At 46.7% G+C, this 20072-nt stretch overlaps 1 protein-coding gene across 1 annotated transcript in view; it reads left to right on the top strand.

Moving 5' to 3' along the window:
- Positions 1-20072, top strand: part of LOC138503957 (intestinal mucin-like protein) — a 507729-nt gene that overhangs the window by 70680 nt on the left and 416977 nt on the right. The window contains exon 4 of the mRNA XM_069624091.1: positions 12971-13096. Within this exon, the coding sequence (XP_069480192.1) occupies positions 12971-13096 (126 nt within the window). The remainder of the gene's footprint in view (positions 1-12970; positions 13097-20072) is intronic.

The following is a 20072-nucleotide window of genomic DNA, read 5'->3' as shown; positions in this document are numbered from 1 at the left end:
ATTTTCATGTTATGATGCTTTACTATGCAAGTAAACTCTATAGGACAGTATTATTGTAGGTCTTGACACCCAAAACGAAAAGTTTTGTTCCAAGTAAAGCGCAAAAGAAGGTGGCCATGCCCAAATTGAAAGAGCGGGTTAAAATCCCAGCTTCGCGCTTAAGTGTGTGATGCTGGGCAAATGATGTAATCTCACCCTGACTTCAATTGCAAAAATTGGAGTGCTTATAAGTTTACACCCTTACAAAAGGACAGTTTTAATAAGTGTAGGGGCACAATGGTGTATACTGGTGTTCCTCTGCTAGTGGGTCCAATACTGCTGCGTAGAATTGCATTATTGCTGCACTGGCCCTCCCCCATTCTTGTAACACTGGATTTGAAAGGCAGACATAGTGTCAACAGACAGTCAGTGCACCAGAGATTCTAGTATAGCGGACTGTGGTAGAACCAACATTACATTTTCTCCCCTGTTGCTCCCAGCCACTGAAGGTGCTTGGGCCATCCAGAGTACTGCCCCACACTCTGCAATGCCCTGTTATGCCAGGATATTGAGCCTTTCATTGCACACCATCTGCCATTTTCACACTTTCTAGGACCTTCAGGTTCTGCAAGAAGTGGATGTTTCAGACTCAAAGGAGAGAGCAGTTAACTGATTGTAACATTGAAGTTGCACTAGAATATTCATATTACAATGAGTAATCAAGTTAGATGCCCCTACACAACTAAGTTTTCCATTCCTCCACAGTCTCTGAAGTTACTGCTTCTCCCAACATTTGAAGGGTTAGCCCCAGCCTACATTTTAGCCTAGGTGCACCCCTGGATGTGCGAACTTGCATTTTGATAGGCAGGGAGGTGAGGGAAGTCTTTCCCCCAAACTGGCGGTGTTAAAGTTTTACTGTGTGCTCAGAAAAATGTACTTGAACAAACGCAGTAGAACTTTAAAGCTGTTACTTTCAAGAAAGTCTTCCATCACCTCTCTGCATATTGCGCTTTAAAATATACTATTCAATAGTTGTTCCCCAAACCAGACCATGGGAGGAGTTGGGTAGAACAGTGGGGGCAGAGCCTCCAAGTTTGCCCTGCCTATTTTCTGAAGTGGCCCCTCCCATCATGACTTAATTCCCCCCTCCTGCCTCCGAAATGTAGGTTTTGTTGTGCCCCTGCATGGGAGAGGGGTCAGGTAGGTCGGTTTCCTCTCACAAGCCACCAGCCACCCCTACCTCTCCCCTAAAAATGCTGAAATAAAGGGGCGGGAGCCAACACATCTGCAATTATTCCTTTACTTGCTGCCTGTTGTAAACCTGCTCAGTAATGTATAATTTATAAAGTTATGCTGTCTTTAGTAAGACGTGCGCTTGCTGTTGGGCTATACCACGAGGGATGGGCCATTACCCCATGCAGGGATGAACGGTTCCATTAGCCTGAACTGAATATATTTGCCAATAGCACATGCAGGGAGGCCATGTGCCACTGGCACATGTAGAAAAGAGATGCTCAGTTAGCATGTGCAGAGAGGAGATGTGCTGCTGCATGTGTACGGAGGCTATGCCAATAACAGCTCGAAAGGGAGTATGTGTTCTTACATAGCGCTTTTAGCCAAATTCCTTCAGCTTTTAAGCACTGTGGTAACAGTTACTATCCCATTTCGAAAGGTACGTGATTTATTACAGCAAAACAGAGCAGAATGCCATGGGAGCACTGTTGGGCATTGTGGTGGGGGCTGGCGAGGACATGTTCGAGTCAGGCTGAATAAGGAAAGGGGAGGGGGAAAATCGGGTACATCTGGCCCCAGTACGTTTTGTCAATTTCCAGCACTGATAGTAACTTGTGTGAACGGTCATTCTTCATTATTGCATTTCTTGTAAGAAAGAAGCGACTCCTCTGCGGTCTTCCTTCTGCGCCACACCCATCAAGGCTGCGTCACGTAATTGGAACTCGGGAAGTGCAGGCCGCCCTCCTGCCCAGTAGCTTTCCACCCTTTCTTTGGATGCCACGTGTTAGCCTGTGTAGCACGGAGCCCTGCCGTTAAGACTGGCAGAGAGGAGATGTGCTGTTATAGCATGGGCAGAGGAGATGCTACGTTAGCACTCACAGAGAAGAAATGTCCCCATAGTGCGTAATTAGTAAAGATGTGTCATTTGCCCGTGCCATGGAACAGAAGGGAAATTAGCATGCAGAGCCAAGATGTGCCATTAGCATGCAGAGCCAAGATGTGCCGTTAGCATGCAGAGCCAAGATGTGCCGTTAACATGTGCATAGACAGGATGTGGAGTTTGCACATGCTATCTGCAAATCCCGTCGCTACACAGAATGTGCCGTTAGTACGTGCAGGGATGGGATGTGCAGTTAGCATGTGCAGAGAGGGTACGTCCCATTAGCATGTGCGTAGAAGGCATACTTTTAGCATGCACATCTCCTCTGTGCACATGCACGCAGTTATCACACATGCACAGAGAGTTGTCCCACTAGTATGTGCGCAGAGAAGATGCACCATTAGCAGACGAGAAGAGATGTGCCAATAGCATGCGCATAGAAGAGATTCGAGGTCACTATGGGTCCTGTCAACGTGTACAAATATCAGGCTTGCTAAACAAAACATGTTCTATCAATACTTGAAAACAATGTCTGCCATTAGCATATGCATAGAGATGTGCTGTGTGCATGCGCACGGTGTACATGTGCAATTTACACATGCAAATGACACAAATTTGCTCTTCAAATGCTAACAGCACATCTCTGAAAATGCTGAAAGTAGATGTGCCTTTACCATGTGCACAGAGTATGTGGCATACTCATTAGCATGTGTCAAGAGGAGATGCGTAGCTAGCATGTTCCAGGGAGAATATATGCCATTATCAAGTGGAGTGATATGCTGTTACTATGTGCCCAGGCAGGATGTGCCGTTTGCATGTGGAGTGAAGGGCTCTGCACAAGCCAAACAACTTTGATCTACAACGCTTTTGGTCTATGGGTCTGATTTGACTTATGCATTGGGTGCATGTGTTGGATACGTTTGCATGTGGAGTGAAGGGCTCTGCACAAGCCAGACAACTTTGATCTACAATGATTTTGGTCAATGGGTCTGATTTTACTTATGCATTGGGTGCATGTGTTGGATACGTTTTACTCTCTTTCAGGGGACAAAACTCATTTTTACTCTCTAGAAATTGCATTTACTCTCTAATTTGAAAAATCATGCGTAAAATACTCCCACCTCAAAATCTTATCTGGAGCACTGCTGACAGCTCACACCTGCTAGCCATGACCAAATGTGCTGGTGGCTGAAAAAAGACAGGGGCCATGGATAAATACGCTAAGAGTGCCGTCCGGAATAGCCCAGGGCCTTCCTCTGACCCCCACCAAGAGCAGCCCCATTCTATGGCACCACCGCCTCCAGACCTAACACACATGATGGAGGCCATGACCAAGGCTTCCAAATGCGGCTTCCATATGGAATGATCTCTCATTGACCATCAGACTTCAGACCTCTTAAAGCTCCTTTCGAAAGAGAGTCAAAACTTTACTGTTCCAATAAATGATTCTCAACTCATTGTGGTTAACCCTTGTCTGAATCATGTATGTTAAATGTCATCCTGTAGCTGGTGCGTCCCCGTTCCTTGTGTCTATGTTGTGCGCCCTGATGCCTGCGGGCTACGGCGCAATACAAATAAATAAATTAAATAAAAAAGAATGAGGGCTTCGCAGCAGTCCATGATAAGCTATATGAAATCACTGCTAATGTGGAATCTATGCACTCTCAGCTGGCAAAAGAATCAGTGTGCATTACTGAGGCGGAGACAAGCATTGGAGCAACAGAGGATACTGTCCAGGGGCTGCAGGTCACAGTAACATCTTTGGTAAGGGAAATGAAAGTGGTAAAGAGCAATTGCAGTGACCTGGAATTGCGTTCAAGGAGGAACAACATCCGTATTGTATTGTGTGGGTCCCGGAGAATGCACTGACTGGGGGTATGGAACAAGCAGTGGAAAACCTTCTCAAAGAGCTACTCGGAGCCCCAGTGCTCTCCCCCTTCTTCACGGTCGAGCGTGCCGACCAAGCATTCACCCCCAAGCCAAAACCAGGAGATTTTCCTCACCCAATTATTACGAAAACCCTTAGCTTCTGTGACAGAGAAGATCTCCTATGGCTCACCAGGGACAAAAAGAATCTTTGTTTGGGCTCTCAGACAATCCGTATCTTTCCAGACTTTCCACTTTTAGTTCAACAGGAGAGGCATCAGTTCACTGGAGTCAAAACAATGCTACTTGCATGTGACATACAATATGCAGTGGTGTTTCCAGCCCGCCTAAGGTTTCAATTTCGTGGCAAACTTAACTTTTTTGCGGTCCTGGACGAGGCGGTGAAGTTCATTGAATCTCAAATACCACCCTCGGACTGGGAGGAGGCAGATGTGATTGTACAACAGCCTGAATAAGCGACCTGGTCGTCTCCGTCTTTTGCCTAACTCTATCTAAACGTATGAGTACATAGCATCTAAAATTGTAACCCGCTGCTGCCACCTGTACACATAGAAATGTGATCCTGGAAACTTGTTGTGGTGCGGGCCGTTGAGGCAGCAGTTAGCCCCATAGCAGCTGCTTTGTTAATGCTCAATTATGGTTGGTCTTCTTGTCCCATTTGGGGTGGGTTGGGGAGGGAGCAGGTTGGGGGAGGGCAGTGAGGATGCTTGGGGTGAGTGGGACCTGTACCTACAGCAGATCTCCCTGAGTGCTTAAGCGCCAGTTGCGCATTTAGGAATAGTTTGGGAGGAAACTGGAAAAACAAATTGGCAGCCGAGTACATGAATGGAACTGACTTAGGTTATAGGCGACACGCACAGTGCGATTTTCATGAGGCATCCATCAACAGTGATCATCTACTGCAATGTGGTTAAAGGTGATGAGCTGGAATGTTAGCGGGTTGGGGAACTTTACTAAATCACAGAAGGTCATAGCTTACGCAAACAAGCACAAGGTTAATGTCCTTTTCCTACATGAGACACGCCAAAGAGAGGGTATGCCTGGGTGTTGCACCAACATGGGGGTCGAACAGGTTCTTCACCTCGTATTCAACCCAATCTAGGGGTGTAATGATGCTTGTTAATAAATCTGTTAAATGTACTTTAAAAAAGAAGTACCTGGACTCTGAGGGACGCTATGTCATCCTTCACTGCTTTATCGATGGTATAGAGCTACTACTAGTCAACACATATACCCCCAACATTGATTCTCTTGAATTCTTAAGTGACTGCAATACTTAATGGTTACATAGATGTGCGCATCCTGTGGTGGGGGGACATTAATTGGATACTGGATCAAACCATGGACAGGACTGCTGTGACTGCCAGAGCTCAATCGAGGGAGGCGCGCCAGTTCCTGGCCCACATGGAATTCTTGGAACTACGGTATACATGGCTTTTACTACACCCACAAATGTGGCAATATACCTTCTATACATCGGTGCATGACATGTCCCCACGAATTGATTTTTATTTGACATCAGGTTCCCTATCAGGCAGAGTTGGGGAAACTGCAATATTGCCCTGCACCCTTTCCGACCACTCCCCAGTGACACTAACCCTGACAACAGACAGACCCCTAGGGACGGACAGCAACTGGCATTTTAAATCTGAAGCGCTCGAAGACATAGGGCCTCATTACGACCCAGGCGGCCATGGAATGAAAGGTGCCGGTAAGGGACCAGCACCATTCATTCATGGGCGTCCTATTACGAGGTCTGCAGCGGGTCGCGCTAAGGACGCCTGGTCTGACCAGTTCATTCTGTGGCCTGGTCTGACCAGGCGTTCCTTAGTGGGACCCGCTAGCAGACCAGGATGCTAACAACGGGCCCTTCATTAACGGGCCCCTTGTTAGCATCCTCCCCATTCCCATTGAGCCCTATGGGGGCTCAAATGGGAATGGGGTTGTACCGGGTCCCGCAAAAGGGATTTACTGGGCCCTCCAAGGTCGGAATGGCCCGGTAAGTCCCCTTTTGTGGGATCCGGACCTGGTACCCGGTATGGGGGTAGCCATGCCGCTTTTAGTGGCATGGATACCTCCATACTCGTAATGAGGCCCATAGTCTTCAGGGCAGAGATCAGATCTGATAGAGACATATTTTGCATGTAACAAGCCTGATGATACCTCTGCCAGCACACAGTGGGAAGCCTTTAAAGTCTATAAATGGGGAATGTCGATCTCCATAGAAGCTGGGGTCCTAAAAGCGATTAGAAGAGACCTCCAGCGGTCAGAAACTAAGCTCAAGTCCCTGAAGCTAGAATACTCTCATCTCTCGGACCCACGGGTGCTGGCGCAAATACGCTCCGAACTGGAATGGTTTGAGGCGCACGCCCTCAGGGAGGTGAACTACTTCTCACACCCACAAGCAGCCAGAAAATATGGAGAGTGGGAGAGACCTGGTAGAACCTTGGTGAGACTGGCACAATCAGAGGGCGGGCATAGCCAGGTTGACTGTATCAATGATACACTAGGGAATCCCCAATGGACAGACCAAGATATCCTTAAGGTGTTCTCCGATTTCTATGGGTCATTATATGCTGCTGACCCTTAGCGTGGTGCCCAGGCCATCCTACCTGAGGGAATACCTCTGTTGCGCCTGAATACCCCAACCTGGGAGAGCCTTGAGGCACCCCTGGCGATAGAAGAACCACTTACAGTCGTTACCAACCTTCCCAAAGGCAAGGCCCCCGTCCCTGATGGTCTCACATCAGAGTTCTATCAAGAACACGCAGCTTTATTGGTTCCTCGACTCTTGCATGTATGGAAAGAGGCACTTCATGACTCAGTTCTGCCCAACTGTTTAAGAGAGGCCACTATAACCATCCTACTTAAACTCGACAAGCCAGGTAATGAGTGTGGGTCTGATAGACCCATCTCACTTATAAATGTAGATACCAAGATCTTTGCCAAGGCCCTTGCAAACAGGCTTCTCCCATTGATGCCCCATGTCATTCGCTGTGATCACGGGGCTTTGTCCCGGGCAGATCAACCTCACTGAATATTAGGGGGCTGTTTACGTGCTGGCCAGAATAGACCCGGCGGCTGAAGCAGTGGCTGTGTCAATTGATGCCCAAAAAGCATTCAGTAAGGTTTTGTGGGAGTTCCTATGTGTGGTTCTTGAAAGAATGAGTGTCGGCCCAGAGATGCTTCGCCATATCAAGCTGCTATATTCACACCCATCGGCAAGAGTACTGGTCAACTCATCCCTTTCGGAGCCTTTTTGACTCGTCAGGGGCACACGGCAGGGCTGCCCACTCTCCCTGATCCTGTTCGCCCTAGTTATTGAACCCATGGCGGACATGATGCGTGCCCGTCATGGACATCGGGGGAATCGCCTCAGCGGCTCTCCCTAGATAGTGGGCCTCATTGCAGGTTGCCGCTGGACTTGTAATGAATTACTGCCACCTGACTTCCCGGTAACACTGGGGCATTCTGACCCCAGCGGCCGGGAAGTCAGGCACCGGTAATTTTGTAAGTCCCCATTCCCAATTGGACTCCGTGGGAATGGGGACCACAGAAGCACCGGCACCATTAACAACTGTGCCGGTGCTTCCTAGAAACTCTGCAGGCGGGTGTCGTTCCGCCCACCAGGTCTGACCCTGGCAGGCGGGACGACACCCGCCCGCAGAGTCGTACTGTGCCGGTCCGTAAACACAGGCCAAATATCTAGGGTGAACTCCTTCTTACTAAGAGATAACTACTGTGTGTTGGAGGGATACATGATGGGCAGACTCGCCAGATGGAGGGCACTGACGCTCACAATGGCTGACAAACTGTCCTTGGTAAAAATGGTTTTGGTCCCTTAACTCTTGTACATCTTATCCAATGTCCCGGTCTGGTCTGGTAAGCCCTTCTTATCCAGACTCCATGGGCACTGTGCACACTTCTTATAGCATCCAGGGGCAGTCAGGAAAAAGTGGATTGACATGACCCTCTCTTATGATAAAGGGGGCTTTGCCACCCCTAATTTCGAGCTTTAGTGGGTGGCGGCGCAGACCCAATTTGCCTCCCACTGGTACATTGTGAACATGCAACCACCTCATATCAAACTTGAGCACCTAGTGGCTGGCAAGTCAGACCTTAAAACGTTAATAATGGACTGCAAGTGCAAGGATGAGTGCCAATTCGACCTGGTAGCCTCTATGGTGCGGGCCTGGCGGTCCATTCTCCCTGTGGATGTTGATGCACAACCGTATAATAAATGGCTACCGCTGTGGAGATTCCCGGCTCTTGGCCCCTCCTGAGACGCCACGTTGGCGGCACAGTGGGAGCCGGTGGGTTATAGAGCTTTAGCAGACCTATTCCCTGATGGGAAATGTGTAACCAGACTAACGCTGCGACAGGAACACTCTGGCACAGCGGTGGAACTAATGCAGCATTATAGAATCCGTGCAGCAGTTCGATCCTTGTGGCCATGTTATTCGTCGGAAACCCCGGAATCTGAAGAGGTGGCGTACATAGCCAACTCAAAGGGTGGTAGCCGGCTACTTTCCACACTGTATAAAATGCTTCTGGATAAACAACCAATCTCGATACCAAGGGCAAGAAACAGCTGGTCTGAAAACCTCGGGTTTGAACTATCTGATACCCAATGGAAGCGTATGTGTGTGTGCATACTAAGAATGTTTCTATGAATTTTAGGTTTAGATGCATGAAATATAAACTGCTGAATAGACTGTATTATACACCCATGAAACTCGAGATGTGCCGTCGTAAGGAACACCTCTGTCCTAGATGCTGGTCTGGTCCAGCTGACCACATGCACATGTTCTGGTCCTGTTCCCATCTTTTTTTTTTTTTTTAACAACCTTCCTGTTCCCATCTTGAATCTTTTTGGAATACTGTGTTAGATACTCTCTCCGAAGTGGTTGACATTCCCCTTGAATACTCCTCCCCACCCCCCCAGGGTGTTATTTGGTTTGTAGGAAAACCTCCCAAACAAGAAACTCAGATCATTTGTGAATGTAGGCTGTATGATCGCCACGAGCTATATATTGTTGAGATGGAAAAACGTGGCTCAGCCAGACGCCAAAGCGTGGCTGATGGCGCTAACCTGGGTCCAGGACTGTGAGGAGTTGTATCTGGACTCACTACCCTCTATATCCCGCCCTATCAGTGTATGGACAGAGTTTACATCATATTTGGCAACCCTTTCCCCCGCTGAGTAACCAAATATTTACCTCATGGTTTGGTCACTATCTATGGATTTTCAAAACAACTGTACTCTATATATATATATATATCGGATGCTTTATGATTGATTAATGTTGTGAAATGCTATGATCATGCCACTTTGCCTGACTTGAGTGTTGATTGTAACCCACTGTACTATGCTTTATTCTGCCAATTAAATAAATAAAAGTTAAAAAAAATATATATTGGAAACTCTTTACCAATCTGTTAGGCATAGAGTTATGTCTGTCATTCAGTTACCATTCACAATCCGATGGTCAGACGGAAAAGCTAAATCATACACTTGAACAGTATCTCCGGTGTAATTGTACAAAACATTCTTTGCCCTGGCTTCTCCTTTTGCCCACAGCTGAGTTTGCATACAGTAAAGCCAAACATTACTCTGTCTGTTCGCCTGTCTATGCCAACTATGGTAAACATCCCACCATGCTATCAATAATCATACCCTTAGAACCCACATTACCTGTGTCCGAAGATACCACTACCGCCATAAAACAAACTCAGAGTGCGCTGGGCCAAAAGAGAAATGCTTTGTTCCTCTGGAGATGGGGAAGGGGTGCGGGGGCGATTTTGGATTCTCACCAGCATTGGTGGCTCTCAATGCAGCATTGAAGGAACTCTCACTGGTAGATATCTGGAGGGAGCTGAATGCTGGTAAAAGGGGCTATTCCTATTGCTCAGCCCCTCACAGGCTGTACACTAGAATCAACTATTTATTTGTGGGGACTGAACCCTTGGCGAAGGGGTCAAATCTGGCAGGTTATTAGCATGGGTGCACAGGAATGAACAGCCTAGATGTTCGATCACACTGCTACATGATGAGTGCGGCTCCCCACGGCGCGCTCAGGCGGTGATCAATTATATTTTTAGCACCTTTTATAGCAGTCTAGACAAACAAGACACACCAGTCGATCCGGAGGAATTGCGCTGTGTGCTTTCACAGATTTGGTTGCCACGGCTCACTACGGAACAGGCTCCTGCACTCGAGCTGCCTCTGACGGAGGACGAGTTAATTGGGGTGATTATGTCCCTGGCAACTGGGAAGACGCCTTGGGGCGATGGACTCCCTGCAGAGTATTATAACATGTTTGGGTGCGCCCTTGCCCCTGTTCTCTTGAAAGTGTATGAGGAAGCATTTGAAAAGGGTTTACTCCCACCTAGTATGCGAACAACATTGGAGGGGCCCATTCCAAATCCTGGGAAACCTGTGGAGCATTGTAAGTCGTATCGGCCCCTGGCAATGCTAAATCAAGACATTAAAATATTAACTGTGCTGTTGGCTGGGGGACTTTGCAAGGTAATTGGTGCCTTAATACACGAGGACCAAATGGGATTTGTGCCTGGGCCGAGCACTGTCTTGAATCACTGCCGTCTGCAGCACATAACTGACCAGACTAATCCCCAGGATGCGCCATACGTAGTGGCGTCCTTAGACGCTATTAAAGCGTTTGATTAAGTCTATTGGAAATGGATGTGCAGTGTGCTACAGGGCTTTGGGATTGGAGAGGGTTTTATTAGCTGGGTAATGCTGCAATGTACATAACTGGTGGCCAGGGTGAAAACAGGGAGTAAGTGTTGTGCTCATGGGACCTACAGGGGGGACCCGTCAGGGGTGCCCGATGTCACCCATGCTTTTATACTAGCATTGGAACCCTTGGCAGTGTTCTTGTGGCAGGAATTCCCTGAGGCCGGCGTTGAGGTGGGGGATCTAGGCATCTCGTATCTCTTGACACTGATGATGTTCTCCTGTACCTCAGTGAGCAGGAGCATAATTTGCCCATCAACCTAGAGGTTCTAAATGACTTTGCTAGGCTGTCTGGGATTTCCTTCAACAGGCAGAAGTCGTGTCTTTTCCCCCTAGCCAGACTATGACAATATGATGTTAGAAACCTACCAGAATTGGGGCTGTGGTGGGAGATGCACACTTTCAGGTATCTAGGTATACACATAGAACACATGGCAGAAGACATGCACATCAGTACCACAGTTACTGCGGTGGAGGGGGTGAGACGGTCCATGAAGTTCTGGGACAAGCTGCTACTATCTCTTATGGGGTGGGTAGCACTAGTGAAAATGACAGTACTGCCACGCCTACTTCATGCGTTTGCGAACAACATTATTACATTTCAGCTGGTTTGTTTCACAGCTTAGATACTATGCTCAGGGGATTTCTCTGGGGTCACAGAAAGCAGAAGTTTGCGTTGAATACCCTGTGCATGACATATCAAAACGGGGGTGTAGAGCTCCCACATTTATAATTTAACTACCTCGCTGCGCAGCTCCAATATGTGGTTGGCTGATTATCAGATGGGCCCACTTTGGAGACCAGGTTGTTGCAGGCAGTGTTGCGCCCTGCAGTGATGAAAGATGCCCTATGGGTCATGGACTGTTGTGTAGGTCAACTGACGATACTGGTCAGGTTAGGGTGACCGATGTGGAGCAGGGTATGGATTGTGTTGAAGTTACGCAATCGCTATTCACTGCACGTCCCTATAACGGCGGATGCGTGCTTTGAGGTGGGCGAGTTGGCGGTCAACAGGTGGTGGGATGAGATGGGGCTCACTACGTGGGGAAATATGTACAAAGCCAGGGTTTTTCGAGATTTGGGGGATTTGGAACAGACAGAGATGTTGCCCAGGGATCAGTTTCTATGATATTTAAAACTTGTGAAGGTGGTTAAAAGTAAATGGGCAAATTGGCCAGAAGAACCGGAGCCTCGCACGCTATTAACACTGATGTACAATCTTGAGGATGGCGGGCGCCCGCTTCCTCAATTATATGGGTGTTTGCTGAGCGTGGTCAGTGTGCCAATATGAGATTGAAGGTGCAGTGGGAGGCGGATTTTGGCCAGGAGCTTACTGATGGCCAGTGGGACAATGCATTGATTTTTGTCAAAAGGGTTCCACGTAATGCAAAGTTTCACCTACTGCAACTCAGTGTGCTTCACCAAATATATATGACCCCTAGTAGAGTGGCCAGGTTTGCCTCAAAGGTAATGCCTGTTTTTCCATGGTGTGGTGCTGATGATGCGGATCTCATACATATGTTTTGCAGTGTGCGCTGGTGCATGCTTTTTGGCTCCAGTTTCGCAAACTCCTAAAAACGTATCTCTTTCCTTACTGAGCCATCATTCTGTTTCTCCTCCAAAAAGGTTTCCTTCGACTGGCAGAGCGCTATGTAGGAGTAAGGACACATTGCTTCACAGACCTTTCTCCAGATGATACTACCCACCTTCCTTACTCCTTCGGTATTATTGGTGTGAAAAGCACAGAAGTGTGGAGCGCCATTCAGTACTTTGGCCGTAACCTGTATTCACACACGTGATCCTAGCTCCACTGTTTAGCATTCAGCTTTGCTGTGAAAAAATGTGCCAGCTAGGATAACCTATGCATTCAGAATAAGGGGCGACTGGGGACTAAAGACTTAGAGGGGCTCAGAGCCAGTGCCATGGCTAACTCGCACCTTTTCAGACTTTCAGCACTCTCAACTGAACCTCTGTTGGAATACGATGCTTGAAAGACATTGTTGTTCACTGGTTTTGCGATAGAGTTGTCTGAATTCCTTGTGTGTGACCGATTTGCCTGAATGCATGCTCCTGCATTCGCCTCTGTATCTGCTTCTTACCATCACAGCCACTCTGGATCTTTCTACAGGCCAAACTGTCTCTGCTTTCCATAGTTTTGGTGCGAGTGTCTGGCAGACTGCAACACACGGACGATTGCACGTTAATATGTTGTCTTTGCTCACCTTTGATTGCAGCCTGGCGATTTATGGTTCCCTGATACTATGGAATGCAGCTACTTCTCCTGCAGTAGTATCAAAGGCAAGATGGTCTTGTCCAAGGTGCAAAAAACTTGCAAGATATTGGCCGGACGCTCGTGCAAGGTTGTATGAACTTTGTTCTTTGTTCATTGGGTGAGATGATTCTGTTCTGAGTAAAAATGTGGCCCCCACAGAAAACGGTTTAAGGCTGCTCTGACTCACTGGAAGTCACAATACAACAGCATCAACATACATTCACTTCCTGATCCAATATACCCCTGATACCTTCTAGACCACGAGATAGCATATTATATAACCAGCTTTATCCAATTACAGCCTGCTTTCAATGCTAATTGTTAGCGTGTTGCACACACTGGTCTTTGCTTGATAAAACCAAATAAATGAAACTGGGTTCTCTGTCAGCAAGCCATACATTGTTACAATGTGTGGCTCTGTGACAAAGAGCTCAGCAACCACCCTTTTGTAGTGGCTTCACTCAGAAGACTCAAAGCGGCTACATTTGCGGACATCAACGTCTTTCACCTAATTGCAGGGATAACAGAAGGGATATCTCACGCTATTTAACCCCTATACACTACAGCCCTTGATGACATCACTGGAAATTACATTACATGTAATATGACATTGATGTCATCAAATTGAGTGATACCCCTGAGTCCAACGTTCATTAACATATTTTGTGGTTTAGTGGTTACACAAAAGCAATTGTACCAATTTCTTTCCAATGTAAAAAATAATCATCATTAACTTCCCCTTTATAAAGCAGACTCATTAAGCTGCAGATTGAGATCCTTGAGATCCTTGAGATAAAGGCGAGAGAGGCAACATCCTAAGATGTTTTGCAGTTCCAGAAGTAAGGGTGGTCTTGCCACGTATCTGCCATTTTCTCAACCCAACCCTTTAAAAGAGTTGTTTAATATGTTTCTGGATTTCATGGTGGACATTCAGTGGGTCCATGGACCCCCAGGGTTACAAATCTTAAAGGGAAAAGGGCCTGGACAATTTGTGTCTGTTTCTTGACCCTTACTGTTAAAGAAAATGTGATTAGCCTCTAACGTGAGAAGGTCTATATACAAGTAGGCGGGAATGCATTTATTATCAGATGAACACGCCAGATCAGCGAAGAGATGATGGGGTGGAAGACATGTACTTAACCATTCAGGCATGTAGGTGTTGAACCTCATCTATAGAGATCTGTTAGTTTAAAAAGTAAATTGGCACTATGACAACTATTATTTACAGGCTAAAGGTGAGGCTGAAACCATACAAACCAGGATGAATCATTAGGTGGGTAGTTGAGGGGTGGATGATGCCCCCCCCCGACGTCCGTTTGAATTCTGAGACATTAAGTTACTCCATTTATTGACCGTTTGGGGGAGTTTTCAGGCGTACCTCCTCTCTTTTTTATAAACCATTTTTATTGCTTTTTTTAATGAGAAATAGTAGAACAAAACAAAAGTTGCAAAATAATTGGTAGATCACCAACAACAACGGTGGCAGCATTCACAGTCATGTCCCTTTCCCCTTCCAATTGCCCCCCCCGCTCTTCCTCATAATCCTTCCCTGCAAACGACTCCCAAATGTCTGATGTGTTGTCCCATCCGTGCAATATCACCCTTTCTCTCTAAGAGTACCTAGTGGGTGTTGCTGTGTCAACTCTCCAAGTCCCATTTCCCCCAGATTCTTTGAGATTTCTCTGGGTAACCCCTGTTCCTACACACTATGGACCTCATTACGAGGCAGGCGGTCGCGGAATGAACAGTGCCGGTAAGGGACCGGCACCGTTCATTCCGGGCCACCCTATTATGAGGACTGCTGCAGGTCCCGCTAAGGAACACCTGGTCAGACCAGGCGTCCTTATCGAGACCTGCTAGCAGTTGAGGATGCTAACAACGGGCCTGTCATTAACAGGCCCGTTGTGAGCATCCGCCCCATTCGCATTGAGCCCTAAGGGGGCTCAAATGGGAATGGGAATGGGGATGTACCGGGTCCGGGTCCCGCAAAAGGGATTTTCTGGGCCCTCCAAGGTCGGAATGGCCCGGTAAGTCCTCTTTTGAGAGACCCGGATCTGGTACCCGACATGGGTGTAGCCATGCCGCTTTTAGCGGCATAGCTACCTCCATACTCGTAATGAGGCCCTATCTCTTATGGAGCTCTGCAATGATCCATCCCGTCCTTCCATTTGTCCACCGGTGGTACCTCTGCGACCCCCCCCATTTTGTTGCCAGATCCCTTTATGCAACCACCAGTTCTGTGTGTATGAGGTTCTTTTCTCCTCCCAAGCTCACAGCCTCCCCAAAAATATAAAGGAGGGTTAGTTTAGGGCATCATGGTATCTCATCCCCCACCAACCAGGTCTGTACCATCAAAACCCTTTCTCAGTACACTCTGCTTTTTGTGAAACCCCATAGTAGGCGGAAGAAGGACCCCACGTCCCTCCTACATTTCAGACAGATGTCATCCTCTGTCCTACCCATCTTGTGCAGACCAACCTTACTATAGTATGCTTTGTGTAGTATCTTGAGTTTCACCAGTTGTAATTTTGAGAACATATTGCTTCCCTCACCGCTATTTGCGCATCCACCCATTCTTCCTCCTCTAGCATCCCATGGTCCTGTTCCCACTTGGATCTAACTCTGACAGTTTTAATGAAGTAAAATTATTGATCGTCTGGTATAGTATTGGGATTGCTTTCTTTTCCATTTTATCATTGAGAAGGTTAACTTCTAGGGGTGTATAATCTGGGATGTACATCTCTCTCGAGTTGGGTCTACATTGTGTGTTGTAGGCGCATGTACGTGCACAGGTCCCTTTGCATGAACCATATATTCACATAATTCTGGAAATTTTGCAAGTCGTTCCTCATTCAGGATGTCTCCCATTTTAATAATCCTGCTATTTGATCACCTCTGTTTCCTACCCATTTTATTTACTTCTGAACTAGTTGGGTTCTCCCACAGCAGTGAAAATGTTGCAATGATTCCATTGCATCCCATTGTATTGATGTCATCTCTTCTGATTTCTATGACCCTACACCATGCCAGCTGCAGTTCATGCCCCCCTGGACTCCTGTACAGTATTTGTTGCTCGGACCTATCTCCCATTAGTGTTATGTATGTCTTTGTGTGGCCGGTGTTTGCCCTGCCAAAGACCCATTCATTTGCTATGACAAGCTGCAATGCGTAGTCATATTTGAGGGCATCCGGTGCCCCAGTCTACGTTTCCCAAACCGATTTGGTGAAGGTTTTCAGTGCTATCCATTGGTTGGTGTTTCCCCACAGAATTACACAGAGTACTGAGTTGATCTTAGCAAAAACTGATTTGGGAACATTCGTCAGAGTACTCTGCAACATGTACAACAACTTGGGGAATGTGATCATTTTAAAGAGGTTAGTGCTCCCTTTGAGGGTCAAGGGCCGGCCGCCCAATGCTTAGCATCCTCTTGTAGCCTATGTAGGATCGACTCCATGTTGTTCTGTAGGAATCCCTGTTCCTCCTTATGAATCTTTATCCCCAGGTATGTGAATGGGTCTGTAGTGATCTGCAGAGGGCATTACTCTGGGATCCCGTCAGTCCCATCTTTCACTGGTACTGTGAGGGATTTCACCATCTGCATGGTGGGCGTGCGCTCGCCTGGGATTTTTGAAATTCTGAATGAAATGGAATGATGAAAGACCAACCTCAGGGAAATGTGTGGACCTGTGTACCTCAGGCTGGACAACACCAACAGGCAATGTGCGCCCTGTCATATTTAGTTGGAATGTAACAGTTGAAGAATGCATGATGTTATCCCCAGGAATGGGGGCAGGGACCAACCTTCCCCCTGTCATGGTCAGACTGATTAACTGACAAAGGTTCCAAGGATCTACCCTGCTCTTTTGTTAGGCTCTGCAGCTGGTGGCAGCGATTATCACACCAACAGGGGGTATTTCAAACAGGCCCATAACTGCCAAAGATAACAAAGGAGGCAGGAAACCAAACAACCTTTCATATGCAACTGTGTCAACCTGAAGCCAGCTCCCGCCTCTCAGTATCAATGGCAGTGAACTGTCATGTCTAGGTCTGTTGTTTACAGTAGACCACCCCCGCTAAGGATACCCCATTCATAAAGTATGAGAATTTGGTTTGCAGGAGACAGACTGGTCCCGCTGCAGCTTCAATTGAGACCTGCTACTTTAACAGGGACCACAAAGGGAGGACCATTAACCAGAGAGACTCTTTGAATAAAACAGACAGGATGATGGGTGGGACTTAGTAGCACAAGGGAGTGGGCCCAGAACTCTTTCTGCTGAGAGAAGGTTTCGGCCATTTTAGTTCTGGGGCACAGCTTGTTCCTGTTTTCACTCCTTTACATTTCCTTGTTACAAATCACTCTGGTTATGACCTCACGCATAGAGGAGATTGTTGACGGGAACCCCATGAATTAGTTCTTAAGGTAGGCTTAGCATACACCAATCGCTGTGGCCCACTTGGCTTTCAAAGCTATTCGAGCCCCTTTTTTGGCAGATCTGAGGACTTCATCAGAAGTAACAAAGAAAAATTCAACCTTGGACCCTGGCTGAAGGTAAAGTCTGCCTTAGATCTCCCACCAGTGAAGGAAGGCCAGGATATCCAAAAAGGGAAGCAAGATTCCTCCCCTAAACATCTCCTATGCAAGAGAGGGAGATGTGGAACTCAGAGGACCCTAGTGCCACTCCAGAACTGGTACCCAGCCAGCACACAGCATGCCCGGATAGACTCTGCAGCAAGCGTCCTGGATAGGTTCTGCCAGAAGGTCTCTCAACCTACAACCAAGGACAAGGCAGCTGCCAGCAACACATTCCACAGCTGTGAGCCGTCCACCTTAAAGGATACCACAAGCCCATTTCAGAAGCTGGGAGAAGTGCCTTGGCGAGCATCTACCAACATCCGCCTTAAAGGAAATTTCTTCCTCGATCCAAACCAATGGCAACGTGGTCCTTTGTCAAGCCGCCATTGCTTAAAGACATCCGAGACGTGTCGATCAGTGCTTCAGAATTGCCGATCAGAACGGAGACAATGATTTCTGTCCCTGAGCTGCCGTGTAGGCCAGCCAGCAGCTGTTCGTCCAGCTTCACTCGCCAAACCGTTTTGCTGCCTGATACCCGCAGCTGACTCCCATCTCAAACTCTGTCACAGAAGCCTGCAAAGCGTCCTGAAACCAACTGGACCCTGTTGAGTACCAAGAACACTTAAAGCGCAAGGTACATTGTGGTTCTGTCACCCCTGGTCCTTCCCAGAAGGCCCCTAGAGACGTTTTAAGACCCATTGCTCCCTGTGTGCTGAAGCCAAGAAACCTTAACAAACTTGTGTGGTTATTAACCATACCGACTACCCTCCTCAATATCCCGAGTGCATCCCTTTTCCTTCTTTGAAACTGGCTTTCCTCTGCATTCCTTTACAGGGTGGATTGTATTTCGTAGTGTTGTTAGACTGTTGTGATTAATAAAGTAGATATTTTTAATACAGCCTTGACTGGACCCTCCTTTTATCATTGGGTAATAATTGTATGTTCGCTGGGTTGCAACTAACCAATGGTTACAACCTTTCAGAGATAAGCCTGTTGTTCCATCCACTTTACTAAAATTGGACAAGGAGGTTTATAATTTGCTTGTTAGTGCAATCTGTCTGGATCCCTTCTGGTATGGGGCGGAGTGATTGTTTTGGAAACTGATATTTACCCCAGGACCACTCGTACCCCAGAAGTTGATTTGTCACAGGTACGAACACTGGTATGTTCCTCCTCCTTTCTATTTTAGGTACTGCTCTGAGCTTTGAAAACTGAACATTTTTACAAGGGTATGCATAGCTCTAATTGGCAGCCTTCTGCTGCATTAGCACTTTAGATTATCCACTTGTTCATAATGAATTGTTAATTTATGCTGAGATGCCTTTTAAAGAAAGGTTATTGTATGTGTGCGCACATGGTTTGTATATTTTATTTTTCCATTTGTTTATTAAGAAGTTTATTGCAAAAATAATTATCATTTGGGGGAAGACACAGGCAGGTCCGTTGATTGTATATTTGTCCATTTGTTCTGTTTACTAAGCAGTTGATTACAAAAATAATAATAATTTGTGGAAGAATCAGGACGGTCTCTTCAAAGCAAGTTCACCCATAGAAGCATGTTATGGTTGAACATATGAAATAGTGGGATTGATTCACAAAGTGTTTTTCAGTTGCGAAAATCCCATTGAAAAAAGTGTTGTAAATCAGGCCCTGTGGCTTACTCTTTATCGATAATGGTGCTCAAATAAAAAGCATTGCACATAACCCTTTTGAAGTTCACTTTAAATTGCACAAAATTACATGTTATGAGTAGTCAGTCAAATGTGGCTTCCATTTCAAACCTTGGTCGTGCAATATTTTAAATCCCCATTTAGATACTGTCAAAAATGTAAGTCTTTAAAGGAATAGTGCGCTCAAAAATGTCATTTTCCCGAGCATTCGGGCATGTGATTTTAAGCAAACAGTGATCGATCGTAAAAACATTTCCTATGCACCTTACCTTTAGTTTTCCTCACTTTTACACATGTGAAATGAACGAGTCGGGCACGGCCATCTTGTGCTAATCTTATCCGTTGATCGATCGCTGTAAGTTTAAGTGCCCATGCGGCACTAAATCATATCACCCGCCCTTGAAGCTGACATCGCTATCCCTAGCAATATTCTCCACCTATTTTCATGACGTTAGTGGGCAGCGTAGCCAAACGTGCCCAGTCATCACCTACGTCTTAACGTAAGTTAATGCAGAACCCAGAATATCAACACACACATCCTCTCACAGCACAGCGTGTCCCAAATCGGAATAGAAAACACTATTTTTAAAGAAAACATCAATATTCTCACAAATAAGCGCTCCGAGAACATCTTCTAATTTCGATTTACCACCAATTTTTGAATATCCGTGGATTAGAGCATAAAAACTTTATCATGAGGCACATGGTGTTCTTTCTGGAGAAGATGTGCATTCGACACACCTTGAATCGCAAGGCTTCGGCATCAGCTTCTTGCTAGACCCTAAACGATGACAGGTTGCTCCTTGTTGCTGGTACCGCC

Source organism: Ambystoma mexicanum, chromosome 11 (genome assembly GCF_040938575.1).
Source record: "Ambystoma mexicanum isolate Mex_15411 chromosome 11, UKY_AmexF1_1, whole genome shotgun sequence".
NCBI classification, from domain to species: domain Eukaryota; kingdom Metazoa; phylum Chordata; class Amphibia; order Caudata; family Ambystomatidae; genus Ambystoma; species Ambystoma mexicanum.
This window is presented reverse-complemented; position numbering and strand designations above follow the sequence as displayed.